Genomic DNA, 15,862 nt, shown 5'->3' with positions numbered 1-15,862 from the left:
TAATGAAACGCATTCATTGTTATTAGGGTTTTCACCACTGGTGAAATTGGTGTTTCAGTTCACCTTTGCGGTATTTTAGCAACATGTCCCAAATAGAGCGCCGGGAGTACGGGTCCACCCCTGCTGTAGGTTCATCCAAAACAACCACCTTAGAACCTCCGACAAATGCAATTGCCACCGACAGCTTCCTCTTCATGCCACCTGATAGCAGAAGTAGAGATATTAAAGGGGTTATGAATTGTTAGAGCAAGATTTGAATGTTTGTGAACAAGCCTCTCAACAGTATTTTTTGTGAAAAAAAAAAATTCTAATGCATTGTTCCAAATTATAAAATTTTTAGTTTGCAATGTCCGGAGGTAATTTACTGAAATCAAGAGCTTCACAGTTAAAGTTAGATTTTAACGTAGGAATCTTGATTTGACAGCAGTTATATTTTAAGGCTGAATATTCTCCCATAGGACGGCATGGTGGATAAGTATAGCCATCCCTGTATGGAGTTTGTATGTTCTCCCAGCGCCTGCATGTTTTTTCTCCAGGTACTCCGGTTTCCTCCCACATCCCAAACACATGAATTAATTGGCCACTCTAAATTGCCCCTAGGTGTGATTGTGAGTGCGGCTGTTTGTCTCCATGTGCCCTGCGATTAGCTGGCAACCAGTTCACGGTGTACCCTGCCTCCTGCCAGTTGACGGCTTGGATAGGCTCCAGCACTCCCCGCAACCCTCGTGAGGATAAGCAGCAAAGAAAATGGATGGATATTCTCCTATAGCTGCTGTTTATGAACTCTCAAAATATATACAATCTCAATTGCTGTCAGAATTTTTTATTCATCCATTGTCTGAGCTGCTTATCCTCACAAGAGTTACTGGAGTGCAGGAGTCTATCCCAGCTATGTATGGGGGGGGGGTGTATTTGGGGAAGATGGGATGCACCAGGGGTGTCAAGCTCAAATTCAGTGGGCCAAAATTTTAAATTGAACAAAGCCACGGGCCGAGGTTGAACAAACGAGTCTTTTAATATGGAACCATACAAGTGTGTAATACTTGTAATACCGGCGGGCCAGCTCTAATGTTAATTTAAAATTGCTTCACGGGCCAAATATAATTACACCTCGGGCCAAATTGGCCAGAGTTTGGCACCTATGGGGTACACCCTGAACTGCTTGCCAGGCAACTGCAGGGCACATAGAAACAACCATTCGCACTCACAATCAGACCTAAGGGCAATTTAGAGTCGAGAATTGCATAGCTTCTATCAAATGTGGTTTTCTTATATTCAAATCTGTAAAATGTGTTTCAATTAAATTGTGATTCCAGTAAATATGTTTTCAAAATGCTTCAAATTCAACAAATTTTCAGTCCTGTAAAACGTGACTTGAAATTATGTTGTGCTTAATCATTTGGATCTCCATTTTGAAAACTTGAAAATTATGTTAAAATTATGTGATCACATACTACTGTCAAATCGTACTGACAGTTTTAACTTTTCTTTTTATTCATACTGTAAAAATATGAGTTTACCAGAGAGGTTGATAGTCGGCTCATGCCGTTTATGAAGCAGTCCGACATCTTCAAGCCAAGAGTCTAACTCGGCCTTCACTTCTTCCTCAGACATACCCTTCAGACGTCCATAAAACCATATATGCTCCTCCACCGTCAGACTGTAATAGACAATTCTGGGGATTAATCAAATGTTTCATTCCTCATGATCACACTCCTAAAAAGTTAGGGAAACTGATCTTTCAGCCGTGATTTGAGGATGAACCTAAAATGCACTATTACAGTACCTTTACAGGTGAACTTAACCCATTCGTGGGCAGCGTCCCATTTTTGGGACATCATGATTTTCACGCATATCCTTAAGTATATCAAAATATTTAAGTGTTTTGTGTTTCTGAAACCATAATTTGGTATCAGGAGAGGATAACTCTTCAGTCAAATTTAGCATGGAGTCATTTCCCTTTCCTTCCATAGATAGATAGATAATTTATTTATATAAAAAATTCTTACGTATCAAACAGGACATTGTATTGTGGACAAATTCCGAGGGTCTTTCGGATGGTGTCAACGTCTTGGAGGATGTCTATCCCATGAATGTAAACAGTCCCGGAGGTGGGTGGGAACAGACCCGTCAGGACAGATCTGACACACACATTTTTGTGATTAGTACAGACGCTTTGAATTGAAATCAGTCAGAAGAATTTAATTATGTCTCGTAAATAAATACAAACAAGTATTTCGGTTTTACAGCTTGAAGAAAGGGCTGCGCTCGTTAAAAGAAGTGGCTTCTGCTTGAAATCAGAGAAATACCACTGAAACACTGGAAAAATCAATCTGCTCGTACATGGTAGTAGTTTTTCCTGCTCCGTTGTGACCCAGAAATGAGGTAATCTGCCCCTCATAGAATTTCAGGTTGAGGTGGTTGACGGCCATCTTGGCTCCTTTCTTGTAGATTTTCACCAGGTTACTTATGTTGACACCAAGAACGAGGTTACTTGGGTCTGCTTCAATGCAATCTACATAGAGTACATACACATAATTGTTATGAACAGACCATGAACTGCATACCTCAACACACCATGTTAGTGTTAAAATGTCAATATTCTAAACACAGTATGCAATGATTTTTGTCCTTAAGGTGTAGCTGCCTGCTAGTGGAATCAATGAGATCTCAAAGAAGATATAACCAATTTAACAAAAAAAAGGAAATTTAAATAATAAATACACACGTGGCAGTTTTTAGTCTCACCTTTACGCTGCTCCTCAGGGGCGGAGGGGATTGGAATGTCATCCTCCAGCGGAATTCCTTTCCAATAGTTGATATGAAAGAGGAAGTACCATGGCCGAGGCACGCCATATTCACCTGAAGCACACAATTGTCCACCCATGAATGAATTATTATTGTAATTCCAGAGTCAAAGCATTTTTTGTCATAGTATTAATACTAGTTGATAGAGCTAAACAGCATACAAACAATTCATGCCTCAAAATTCCAATTGTTTTGTTTAGTGAAATTACACGCTTACGACAATGTAAGAACATTGTCTACTTCCCTACCTAAGAGGTACTCTATACTCACACGCAACTACCAAAAATAGTGTAAAGTTACAGGATTTTTCTATTTATTGTAGTGCTGAAGAGTTATTGGCTTGAAATGCAAGTTGCATTTACATAAACATTTATGTACAGAAAATAAAGCTAAATGCAATCATACCAGGGAATACAGCTTCGATGTAGCAGGCCACTCCAGCATAGACGACGGCATCCACATAAAGCATCACGATGGCTGCAGCAAAATTGTAATGGTCACCGTCCACTGGACTGGACTGCAAATTGTTCCACTGGATCCCAACACCTTGCTCCTCATATTGAGTGAAATACTCAGAGCCAAACCCAAAGGCCACAGGAGACAGAAAACTCTGGAAAAAGTAGATTGAAAGTACTTAAATTAAACTTTTGTTTCAGCTATAAATTACGTATATTTAGCAAATTTACACCATTGGGTTGAGTACGTACGACATTCAAATGACTGACTTACAGCGAACACTTTAAGAGTGGTTGTGACACGGTCTTGCCACACCACAAACAGTATGTATGGAAGGTAGAGGCTAAAGTATATGATCCCCCCGCATGCAGCAGCCATGTTGGCCTTGGAGAAGAAAGTACTGATGAGGAAGCACTGCGTGATGGTGGCAGTTGCAAAGGCCGTCAGGAAAAAAAACAAGACGACCACGTTGCTGTATGGGAGGATGTTACCCAACTAGAGGGAGAAGGACATGGAAATGTATTTTAACACCTGGTCATTAATTACACCCCACACAAGGATCACACTGCTTCTAAAACTTGACAACAATTGATTGTGTATTTTAGCCTGACCCGACTATTCCATTCTGTTATTTCCGTCAAATATGGCCGATGTCGGAATGAGCTCTTCTCACCTTGAGAAGAGTAATAAGGAGTGCAGAAGACAGCAGGAAGGGCACGAGACTGCTGATGAACCAGCTGAGCCACAGTGTCCCTGTGCTGAGGCCCATTATCTTCATGGTTTCCTTTAGCCTGGCTTCCTTCTCGTAAACCACACCCTTAATGATGATTGCCACAGAATAGATCCAGGCCAGTGTCAAGAAAAGCGGAAGGGTGCGATTCAACACTCGAAGAAAACTGTGAGAACCAGATGTAGTATTAGTTGGTGAAAGCAATCACAAAAATATATATAATCCTGTATTAGTTGAATACAGTGCACCCAATAGCCAGAACATATCCACTTGCACCATCTCTTGAGATGTAAGACAAAAGCCGGAGGAAAATTACAGTAATTTCTCAAGTATAATGTGTCCAGAAGTATAATGCACACGCCTAAAGTTGACAAAAAAAAAAAAAAACAGGAAGTCCCTTCTACCACTGTACAACACGCACCACTAATTTGCTGCTATCCGTATGCTCAAAATATTAGGAATGATCTCTTTCTATTTTGCTTGGTTGGCATTTTTAATGTTTGTACTTGTTTTTCAAAGTCATCATTAACAATAATAATAATAATCTTTGTGCATGTACTGATGGAGCGGTAATAGATGTCTCGGGACAGGCCACAGGACACGCTTGTCCTTTTCCTTGGAATTGTCAGAACAGAATTCTTATACCAACTAAAATAAATGCTCAACAATGGCATGACATTTTATTAATACTGTTGATAACACATATTACAGTCTTAAATAAATAAACCACATTATTTAACACAAACATTTTGTGCATTAAATATTGTTATTCAATATTGTTGAAATATTTGTGCACAAAATGTTTGTGCATAGTGCAGTTTATCCATGACAATACACAACCTTGGCCAAGACTTCAAAAGAAGAATCAGACTCATCTCCAATCTCAAAAATATCCATCGTAGCTATCTTTGGTGCATCACTGTCAAACTCATTATTAATGACTCCAGTTCTGGTCCCTCCTACATTCATGAACAGTGATCCCATCTTGCTCCCACAGCATGTCATCCTCTGTGCCATTTATGGAGCTTGTGAAGAAACATTTTTTTTAATCCCTTTATTCCTCATTGTCGTCAGCACTTTGAGGGGAAGGTCCACCGTGCTACCAGGGCAGCATCTTCCCTCCGTTTGGCTACAATCTGTTGCAGCTCTTCATAGCGTCAGGTCGGAATCAAAACGAGAGCTCAAACTACGTAGAAATGAGCGAAAGGGCACTTTGGAAAAAAGTGAGCATTTAAAAATTGTGTGCGGTCTCGTTTGAGTTTTAAATGTGCCCAATACGATTGTACTACGTAGTTTCATTAGTTTATATTTATTGATATGTTACACTAACGATCGTAAAATGCAACGCCCCTCCGTCCCCGACCACCATCTGAGGTAAGTTTACGCATTTTACTGTAGTTTATATAAGTGTATCATGAGACATCAAATATCATATCAAAATGTATATGTATACCCCCCCCCTACTCTATTTACTATACAATGTGATTGTATTTTTTTACTTTTCATCCATAGCTAAATATAATGGGCTCTCTTGACTTTTTGTCCATTATTTTCAAGAAATGATTACATTCCTTGAAAGAGTTAACAACGCACCTTTGAATTAATCATAAACCAGAACTGTTTCCAGTATTGTAGCCGAGTAACGCAAGCAAAATACTTACGACCTCTCAGTGTAATACAGTAAACTTCTACACATACAAACACAAAATAATAAGCATTAAATCTACAGCGGTCTGACAAATATTGTGTAGAAAAAGGGTTTAAAATTGTAACATACTAAATTTTGATACTAAAGACAAAACTTACAGATCATCCACAAAGCAGGGGTATGGCATTTGCTGAACGTAGATGCCAATGTTTTGTTCGACATTTGTAAGAACATAGGACACAGCTTTTTCCACCAGGTCCTGAACATACACAAAGCCGCCCCAAATGTAGCGCATGTCGTTTGTTGGGTTAGCTTCTGGACCAGGCTCCCAAAACCTGGAGCAAAAAAAAAAAAAAAACAAACACCAAGAATCAGCATCCCTCGGAAATTGTACAAAAAATACAATAAAGTAAAATGGGAAAATTGGGAGATGTTACACCCCCAAATTAATCAAATTACATTATTGAAATTGGGTTAATCGGCTTTTAGTGAATTCAGAGACTTTTTTTTTTTTGATACTGTACATTATATAATATGTTGAAGATAATTGCTGAAAAATATGAAGACTGATAACTCTGGGGTAGTCAGTTTTGGGATCGTATTCCAGCCATTGGAGGTTTTTAGCCCAAATATTTTTGTGGCTCAAACATGTAATTACCGTATTTTCCGTATTATATGGCGTACCTTCAATGAATGGCATATTTTAAAAAATTTTCATATATAAGGCACATAGAATAGACGCTACAGAGGAGGCTGGGGTTACATTATGCATCCATTAGATGGAGCTGCACTAAAGGCTCAATATTGATCTACGTATAAGGCGCACCGGATTATAAAGGCGCACCGTTGGCTTTTGAGAAAATTATAAAGTTTTTAGGTGCGCCGTATAGTGCGGAACATACGGTATGTGAAGGTTTCAGAAAGCAGATTTATGTCTAAAAGGTAGATGAAATAGCACGTTTTCTACCATGTTTGTTATAGAGGTATTTGATGATTTGACGGTGGAGCTCGTGGTGGTTTCGGTTCATTCAGTAAGAATGGCTAACGTTTGAGAGGGGAGAGAACAATTTTTTTTTTCAGCCAAATTTTATAAACTTGACTTTTTTTTTTTTCATGTTTTCACATTTGCCTGTTAACAAGACATTTCACTTTTTCATCTTACAAGGCAATTGAAAATGTTTCCTCTGCCACAGCTTCAAGAAGCATCTGATTACCTCTCCTTGACTTTATCAGTGCGGGTAACATCATCGATGTCCATTCGAATCTTGTAAATGATGTTGGGCGGCAGCTCAGCAGACGAAGTGTTGGGAAGCACAAACACCACACCTGCCCAAAATTGTCTGTCATCCAGGAGCTCCAAAGCCCTGCCGATCAGCTGATCTTCACTCGTCAACCCCTCCAATTTGTTGAAGAAGAAGCACTGTCAGAGAGGAGACAGAGTTGTGCATGTGATCTCAGCAGAACTCAAATTTCCATCGCAAGATGTAAACCTCTGTGGCTTGTGCAAGATAGGTGATGGTGGAGTTGAGATCTTGGTAGATATCCCGCCAGGTTGAATTTTTGCCACTATTCCTCGGTGTGTCTGGTGAAGGACTGGACAAGAAATGAGCTATTTGTGATGCTGTCCACGGCGTTTTTTCCAGTCGCTGGTTGACTGGTGTTGCAATGTTGGGCAACTGTAGCAAACCCTGCTCCGGCCACACAGGCATGCATTAAAACAAACACACGTAAAATTGCACGTTAAGTGTTGTGAAGACATAAGCTTTGATGAACAGATTAAATAGTTTATTGAGTCAAACCTGCAGTAGTGGAATCTCCAGTCTGGTCTCCATGATTCTTAATATTTCTGGCCCCACCTCCAACCAAACCTCATTCAGTTCCCTGAAGATCTGAAGGTCTTGAAAAGTTTTGTTCACCTTCAGTTAACAGAAATGCAGGAATGGAGCCCATTTCATGATATGCATTTAAACTGTTCAGGACACAAATATTTGACTGATGATTCTACAACATCTTTTTTAAAGTCTCTACAGTTTACCTCTCTCATAACTTGTTGAACTGCAGGAGTGTCTGGGGCATAGAGCAGTTTTCCCGTGAGAATGGGTTTAATTACTCCCCATACAATACGGGACAGGGGATTCATTTGTATACCTTGAATCAAACTCTTGCAGAAAGTATCTTTTAGGCAGGGAAAATGAGAACATTTAAATAGTCACGACACCCGACAACACACTAGTTTACTAATTGAGTGTTTTACTGACTGCTGTGATTATGAGGGCCGTTGTCCGTGTCTTCCGAGCCGCCTTTTCTCATGAATGACATTATATTGTCGTCTTCATACCAGTTTAAAGACTGAATTTGCTTCTCGGTCATCTCAGAACGATTACATATGATCCTTGAGAATGCCTGGAAACTTTCCCTGGAATCGTTCCCCTTAGACAGCAGCCGGAATTCCTTGCTGATGTCCGTGAAGCTGGTGAGGGATGCGAACTGGTTGGGGGGGTACAGAGGTAAAAAGATGTGAGTTGTGACAATGCAACAAAAAGGGAAGCAAAAGAACAATTGATGCGCGGGTAATTTTCCTCTGCAGTTCCGTTTGCATGCACTTACAACAGTCATGATGTCAACCAACTCTTTAGAAATGTCATCGGTGGATAGGCCAAAGCTTAACAGGTCCACAGGGGTGATACCGGACTAGATGGAAAACAATCAATACCTTGAATATAGTGTTTTATTTGGCAATGTAATAAAAGGTCATCATTTGATTTATTTTCCTATTTCTCAAACCATGAATTTCTTGGCGAGCGTAGTCGTGTCCAGCTCAGCGATGAAGAGGCGCTGGGCCTCCTGAATGACATCAGTGGGCAGGTTACAAAACTGAGTTTGCAGGTCAACCAACGCATCATCCCCTCCGTCGACGGTCAAAAACTTTTTAAATTCCTCTATATTGCACAAAAGTTCCTTTAGCTGCACCTCAGGTCCTAACAAAGAAACCTACATGGGAGGAATAAAAAGGTGTTAAAATGGCCAGCTATGACATTTCATAAAGTATCTATCTTCATTGGAAACCTGTGCAAATGTGCTATAGTTCTCTGTACTGTTTCAAGCTAGTCCATTTCAAATAAATAAATAAATAAATAAAAAAAAATCACATGCTAACATAGAAAGGCATGAACAATTTCAAGATTCCATGAAAAATACACTGCTTAAACTAAAATCCATTTTTGCAAACACGAGTCAAATTTGGCACATAAGCATGTCACAAACTTGATAGCACGTAGAAATAAAGACTTTTAATGTATTCATTTTTGTGTGTTTTGAAAAGGTATCAAAATATTTTCATTTGCTTAATCACACTTTTGAATGTTAATTTACTTTAATTAATAAATTAACATGTTAATTTTTTTGTGCTTCACTACTGTAATTTCCGCCTTTAAGTCGCAACTTTTTTTTCCACACGTTTTCAACTTTACGGCTTATGCAGTGATGTGACCAATTTGTGCATTTTTTCCAAAGGCTGCAAGGGGGCACTTGAGCGGAAAAGATAAGAACGAGACCGGTGGAATATATGTGCCGAGGAAGTGAGTTTTACTGGTATGTTTTTGTTTTTTTTATGCTAGGAAGGCCCTGTTAGTGCTGTGCTAGTATGTTGTTTGTCGTGTCTCAGTGATTTTTACCGGTATATATATTTTTTAAACTGGCCCTGTTAGCACTGTGCTAGCATTAGCACCAAGCCAGCGTGTTTCTGCCACGTCTCAGTGAATTTGGTATGTTTTTTTTTTTTTAAACCGTCCGGCTCTTTTAGTGCTATCATGTTGCTACTGTGTAGCTGCCACGGCTGTTTTTTTTTTTTTTTTTTTTTTTTTTTTAAATCAGCCCTGTTCGTGCTATCGTGTTGTTGCTATGTTAAGATAAGCAAAGGCATTAAAACTTTGAAATCTCTGTGTACCATCTTTCTTTGTAAATATTTCATGTTTCAACGTGGATTTCAAATGTGGACACTTGCGGCTTACGTATGTACCAAATGGTATTTCCTTTACAAATGTACTGGGTGAGGTTTATAATCCGGTGCACTCTGTAGGCCGGAAATTGCGGTACATGCATTACTATGCATGTACGCTTTAGTTTTAACATCTAGTTTTGGTCCTTGAGGAAAAAGCATCAAATTCAAGGGTGTAGGGATAATCGATGGAACTCTATTTTTATTGACAACAAATTATGTTCGGTTAGATATCCTTTGATGTGTTTTACAAGACTTCAGCGACACTGTTCCTAAACTATCATCAAATTAACAGTTCCATGTCATTCTAACAAAGTGTTAAGGTTTTGTTGTTTGTATTAAAAGGACCATTGCTGTAGTCACAAATGCATGAATGTCAGAAGATTAAAATGGTGGCACACTGAAGGTGGAACAAAGATTAACATGAATGTAGTTTCAAAGAGGCATTTTTGTACAGTCAAAGAAGCTTAGTTACGTTTTTTTTTTTTTTTGTTTTTAATTCTCTCCTTTCTTCAGTAAGACTCCAGAGAAGCTAGAACTTTGATGGATTCGCACTAAACTGACTAATAAAATAAACATCAGTAGAGCAAAAAAAAAAAAGATAATCTTCCCATTCCATTTGCTTGTATTTCACTTGACACCAGAGTATGTTGTGAGATGGCAGGGATCATTATGGAAATTGTACCTGAAAATTGAGATCGGCATTCAACAGCTTCTTCACAGTCTCAGGTGAAAGGCCCGCTTTTGTGAGCAAGTAGGGGGAAAACTTCTCATTGGCTTTTAGGAACTCTGCTACTGGGAGAGCTTCAGTGGATCATAAAGAGAAATAAGTAAGGGCTAGAACTGAAAGTGAGTTCGCTCATTATGAAAAAGCTGCAAATTAAAATAGGTTAAAAACATGACAATGAACATACATATGATGGCTAAAGAATGCGTGATGCGTCATTCTGAGGCAATACAAATGCTAAGGCTTAAAATGTATTGAAAGTTAGGTATATTGGAGTATTAGTGAGTTAGCGTGTTGAACAATAACACCTATTGTCACTCAGGCATTCGAAACATCCATCCGTCCATTTTCTGAGCCGCTTATCCTCACGAAGATCACAGGACTGCTGGAGCCTATCCCAGCTATCAACAGGCAGGTGACCGGGTACGCCCTAAGTGGGTTGCCAGGCAATCGCAGGCCACACGGAGACAGACAACAGTTGCATTCGCAATCATACCTAGGGCCAATGCCCGGAGAAAACCCACGCAGGCACGGGGAGAACATGCAAACTCTACACAGGCGGGGCTCGGATTGAACCTTGGTCCTCAGAACTGCGAGGCCAACGTTTTATAGCTGCGACACCGTCCCGCCAAAAAGAGAGCAAATATAAGAATTTTCGATCGCTTGTTTGAACTGGGCTGTAATGTCACCTGATCTGTCAGGTGACATCAAAACTAATGTAAAAAGGCAAGTCAAACAAGGAGTCATACATGGCCAGATTCCAGGTTTTTCCGCCAACTTCTGGATGTTGCTCCTCAGACTCTGGAGGCTGTAAAAATCCTGTTTTGCAGCATAGTCCAAAGCCATCTGTGCGTCAACAAAGACACGAGAAATTCTGGAGGGAAAAAAAAAAAAAAAAAAAACAGCCTTTTGGCATGTATCCTTTTTTATATGTATCTACAGTAGATTACTGTACAATGTTGCTTTTACAGTCAACTTCTGAGAAAACAGTTTGGCCACTTGAGTCCATTTTCTAGCAAAGTCACTCAAGTCAGCAATAAACACTGATATGAAGCACACAGTTCTAATGGATTGTGAAGAACAATGTTTGTGGCCAGTAAACCCACATGGAGTTGTCAAAGTTGCCAACTTTGCCCGGCGTCTCCCCTTGTGTTGGGCTGCTGTAGCAGGGATTGTTGATGTTGCAGAGGAAACCTTGAATCCAGGGCAACGTGCCTGCTGATGGCAAGGCTTTGTTTGGGAAATGACCTGACAAAACAAACAAACAAAAAGCAGATTATGCCAGAACACCATAGCCTGAGGATGCTGGGCAAAATTTTGAAACTGAGAGAATAAAAAAAAAAAAAAAATTAAAAAAAAAAAATAAATAAATAAATAAATAAATAAATATACACTGCTGTTACATTAAGTACTGGCTGCATTTCTCAAATTCTCCTCATACAATATGCTATACAGCAGTTACATTTTTATGAAGATTATCTGGAATACAATCGTATTGTTTTGGATATTATGTACATCATTGTAATTTAAAATAAGGATTCTCTACTAAGCGGCACGGTGGAACAGCTGGAATGCGTTGACCTCACAGTTCTGAGTTCCCAGGTTCAATCCCGGCCACACCTGTGTGGAGTTTGCATGTTCTCCCCATGCCTACATAGGGTTTTTCCGGGCACTCCGGTTTCCTCCCACATCCCAAAAACATTCAACAATAATTGCACACTCTAAATTGCCCCTAAGTGTGATTGTGAGTGCGACTGATTGTCTCTATGTGCCCTGCGATTGGCTGGCGACCGGTTCAGGGTGTAGCCCGCCTCCTGCCCGTTGACACCTGGGATAGGCTCCAGCACTCCCCGCAACCCTAGTGAGGATAAGCGGCGAAGAAAATGGATGGATGGATGCTATAGTACTTAATAGATCTTAAATACCAGTAGCAAACTACTTCATGTAATACTCATACACAGTAGATAAAAAAACTAAATTAACATAACGTCAAGATATATTCATTCAGATTTGAACACAGGCTTCAACTGTGAGTCAGAAATGCTACTCAGTGATGTTTAATGTCTGGAAAAATGCAGGTTTTTTTTCAGGGATATTTTAAGATATAGTGTGGTGGTCAACATGTCACCTCCTGCTAATGCAAGAATTGTAGACAGTGTCTGAGAGTTAAATTCTTTGTCAGTGGATGGGTCAACACTTGTGAATTGTACTTTGGCTTTTAGAGAAAAAAAAAAAAAGTCAATGACATTATTACTCACATTGGCCCTGCTGATACGGATAATTTCTCTTACGAACATAAATGAGGATAACGAAGATGAAGAGCGGCCAGAGGATCTCGATAATCAGTTGAATCTGCATGGGCGAGAGAATGCAGGGTTATTGCTGAGTGACCTGTACGAGAGTCCACATCCAAAACCCAGTACCGTAGCAGGGACATAAATATATGTACACTACAGTATAAGCATCAGACTGTGAGCCTGTGGGAAGAATGGCCGGGTTGCACGTGATGTCACGCTTGTTCATCTGGCTACTTGTTGCGGGTCCATTGATGCAGACAAGAAGTCAGCTGTCCATTGTTATCATGCCAGGTTTTTGTTGCATCTACAGATGTGGAAATCGCAGAAACAGAGACATTGCAAAGCGATTTTTCCGTGTTCCAAAGATTAGATTGCATGAAGGAGAAGATACAATGAAGTTATCGAAAAAACGTCATGGAGAGTATACGGATTGATATCTTTAGAGTTTGATCTTCTGTACATATCTAGCTTTGGCGGCATCATCGACTGAATTAAAGTAGGCAGAAAACATCCACCGCTTGCCGCTTACACGAGGGTCTGTGGACATTCCCAGATGGAGGTCGTCTGCAAGGCCTAGCTTGTCTGTAGAAATGGCGGCGATTATCTCGTGATTGCAATCCAAGCATACTTTGATGACTTCATCTCCATCAATATCCTATGAGGAAGCAGAGTCTGAGGACTCTTAAAAAAAAAAAAAAAAAGCTGGGGTTGAGGTTACCAATGCGGCAAGGTCTGAGCGCCCAGAATTCCTCGAGGTCCTGGATGTTGTGGGGCTGTCCTGGTTGCGATGCCTTTGCAAAATCTCAGGGATTTGCCTCTGGATTGGCATGACTTGTTGCTGGAGGTCAGTGGGATTTGAGGCTTACACTCGCCAGCTCTGTTGGAGGTCAGTCAGGAAGTTGGATCTCATTTTTGGTCATCGCTGTGAAAGAATGGATCAAGTCTACACCCTCATCAGAGTCCTGGACTGTGCAGCTTAGTCCACCCAACCAGCCTGCCCATGTATTTGGCAGACTTGGCAGAGGGGTCTCAGAAAGTCCTTTTTGGGGGTTCCCCAAGAGTATGGTATTTGGTTGAGAGTATTATACTACATATACTAAACAAAAAAGACAATACACATGTTTATAAAGTTTCTAGAGGTGATTTGTCCCGGCTTCCTTTGAAATGCAGTGACTTAGAAGTGCTTCAACCAGTTTTGGAGAACGTGGACATTGTTTGCGGCATTACATGGGTTGGAGGACTTTTTTTTTTTTTCCTACACATGTTCGTTTAATTCCAGGTAGTGAGAATGTTGGTTATCTAAATGCAGGCTGGAGACCATGAACAGTTTCTTCAAAGCTTTTTACTTACAGCATATTCCGGGCACCTATGAGTTACAGACAATGGCTGTAGGAGAGAAGTGCGAAGGTACAGAGAAAGCACATATTCTTTATCTTGTCAGAAGGACGGACCGTGAGCGGTATCAAACCTGTGGCGTGACATCGGGGGCTTTCCACTTAGACAAAGCGTTTCTGTCTCAACCGGTTCTAGCTGGCAATGGATTATTACAAAGTGTCCAGTATACAGTTCAGCAAGGTTAGCCTACGTGCAGAGATGCGCATATCACTCAAGGACACATTTGGCTACAAAGCAGAGCCCCACTGAGGAAATTATGCAGTCATGACTAAATATGGGCATAAGACATACTTCATATTACATATACTAAACAGAACACAACACACATACTGAAAGGTGTTCCAACAGTTACTTTGTCCCAGCTTCCTTTGAAATTCTGTGACTTGGAAGTGCTTCAACCAGTGGAAGCTGTTTGGACCATTGCATGCATCTTTTTTTATTAGGCTCTAACCAAGGAGGTTAGGTAGGGCGTGGGGGAGAAAGCGGGCATTTTTATAATCTGTTATAAGCATGTGTTTGTGTCAACAGATGACAAAATATGTAAGTTGGAAGTGTTATCTGTATCAGTCAATGAATCCATCTTCAAATGTTCATTCTCTGTATTTATATATACATTCTATAGATACACTTTTAACTAAGTACTGACTTGAATATTCCCGTCTTTTGCTGCCGAGCTGTTAAACGCAGGCCATGGCCGACAATGGCCAACCATGCCCACTGGATAGCCTCCTGGTTGAGGATTTTTCCAAGACCAGAACTCAGCCTCATACCCACAGCCAGCCAACTCAATTACGCCGCTCAAAATGTTTTTTTCCCCCTTCATCGTGTGGGGTGAAAGGGTTGCTCTCATTTTAAAATGTTGAAAATCGTGAGTGAACCCTGTTAGTCACAATCAATCAGAAGCATGAATAAATAAATACATAAATGACAGCACCTTGTTTCTTCTGCGGAAAGTGATGTTCTTCCAGAGCAGGAGAACAAGCTGCTGGAGAATATCCATCACTGTCTACAGCTACTTGACTTCTATGGATATCATTCTGTTGAAAAAAATAAATAAATAAATAAAAAATAGGACACATGGTGAGAGATGCAGGTTTATAAGATTCATACATACTGCATTTCTAGGTGTCTTGTCATTCAAAATTCAATGCTGCAACACCAACACGCCTTGTTCATCAATACACATCCCAGTGGAAGTAGTAATTTAAGCAGAAAATTCTCACAGAAGTCCCGTTATTTTATGAGAAAACGGACGTTTATTCTTATCTATAGTGAAGGTTGTCTTACGTGTCCAATTCGGTCTGCTGAGGATTGACAATCCTCTGTTTATCCGGAAAGCCCTCTGATCGCAGGAGACTAATCACTTTTGCTCTGCCAGTTTTCAAAAACACGTGTCTGTAGATCCTTTTGTACGTAGCCTTTTGAGCTTCGTCAGAGGAGAGAAAAAAAAAAAGCCTTATGATGCGCTAAAAGAGTTCATCAAGATGTCGTCGTTTAAATGTACAGCAATGATTGATTAAGATTGTTCTCGATTTGTGGATTTGTTCCTGTTGATTGACAACTATCAAATGTCAACGAGCAGTTAAATAGAACGTAGTTACTGTCCGTGGAATATTTTAAAAACAACCTCATTAACCTCAGACAGCCGTAAAAATGTTGATTTTTACCGTTACCTGTAGCAGAGGAAAACGTCCGTTTTAGAGCCGATTTTTCCGGGTGCTTGTCATTGACTCTTCCTCACTTCGCTTTTTCTAGCAAAATGATAAACTTGCAGGCCCTGCCCTGAGACGGCGCCAATTGGCCA

General features: G+C 40.2%; 1 protein-coding gene across 7 annotated transcripts in view; it reads right to left on the bottom strand.

Annotated features, from left to right (window-relative positions):
- The window catches only part of abca7 (ATP-binding cassette, sub-family A (ABC1), member 7), a 39,541-nt gene extending 23,679 nt beyond the window's left edge, over nt 1–15,862 (bottom strand). For 3 of the 7 annotated variants that reach the window (XM_061826260.1, XM_061826254.1, XM_061826261.1), the window contains exons 1-26: nt 15,732–15,862; nt 15,346–15,484; nt 14,993–15,095; nt 13,382–13,540; nt 13,193–13,318; nt 12,821–12,967; nt 12,625–12,718; nt 11,473–11,614; nt 11,116–11,240; nt 10,325–10,443; nt 8,427–8,633; nt 8,250–8,333; nt 7,901–8,129; nt 7,678–7,817; nt 7,442–7,558; nt 7,133–7,330; nt 6,857–7,062; nt 5,801–5,977; nt 3,938–4,160; nt 3,538–3,759; nt 3,214–3,418; nt 2,749–2,862; nt 2,344–2,515; nt 2,010–2,141; nt 1,521–1,660; nt 64–201 (exon numbers count right to left, since the gene is read on the bottom strand). In XM_061826260.1, the coding sequence (XP_061682244.1) occupies nt 64–201; nt 1,521–1,660; nt 2,010–2,141; nt 2,344–2,515; nt 2,749–2,862; nt 3,214–3,418; nt 3,538–3,759; nt 3,938–4,160; nt 5,801–5,977; nt 6,857–7,062; nt 7,133–7,330; nt 7,442–7,558; nt 7,678–7,817; nt 7,901–8,129; nt 8,250–8,333; nt 8,427–8,633; nt 10,325–10,443; nt 11,116–11,240; nt 11,473–11,614; nt 12,625–12,718; nt 12,821–12,889 (3,253 nt within the window). In that variant the 5' untranslated portion in view covers nt 12,890–12,967; nt 13,193–13,318; nt 13,382–13,540; ... (1 more) ...; nt 15,346–15,484; nt 15,732–15,862. Of the gene's footprint in view, nt 1–63; nt 202–1,520; nt 1,661–2,009; nt 2,142–2,343; nt 2,516–2,748; nt 2,863–3,213; nt 3,419–3,537; nt 3,760–3,937; nt 4,161–5,800; nt 5,978–6,856; nt 7,063–7,132; nt 7,331–7,441; nt 7,559–7,677; nt 7,818–7,900; nt 8,130–8,249; nt 8,334–8,426; nt 8,634–10,324; nt 10,444–11,115; nt 11,241–11,472; nt 11,615–12,624; nt 12,719–12,820; nt 13,070–13,192; nt 13,319–13,381; nt 13,541–14,992; nt 15,096–15,172; nt 15,209–15,345; nt 15,485–15,731 lie in introns of those variants that run through there. The other 4 variants (XM_061826257.1, XM_061826256.1, XM_061826259.1 and 1 more) reach the window with 4 other exon arrangements.

The sequence above is a fragment of the Syngnathoides biaculeatus genome, chromosome 7, assembly GCF_019802595.1.
Source record: "Syngnathoides biaculeatus isolate LvHL_M chromosome 7, ASM1980259v1, whole genome shotgun sequence".
Classification (NCBI taxonomy): domain Eukaryota; kingdom Metazoa; phylum Chordata; class Actinopteri; order Syngnathiformes; family Syngnathidae; genus Syngnathoides; species Syngnathoides biaculeatus.
The sequence above is the reverse complement of the archived record's forward strand: the minus strand, read 5'-3'. Positions and strand labels throughout refer to the sequence as shown.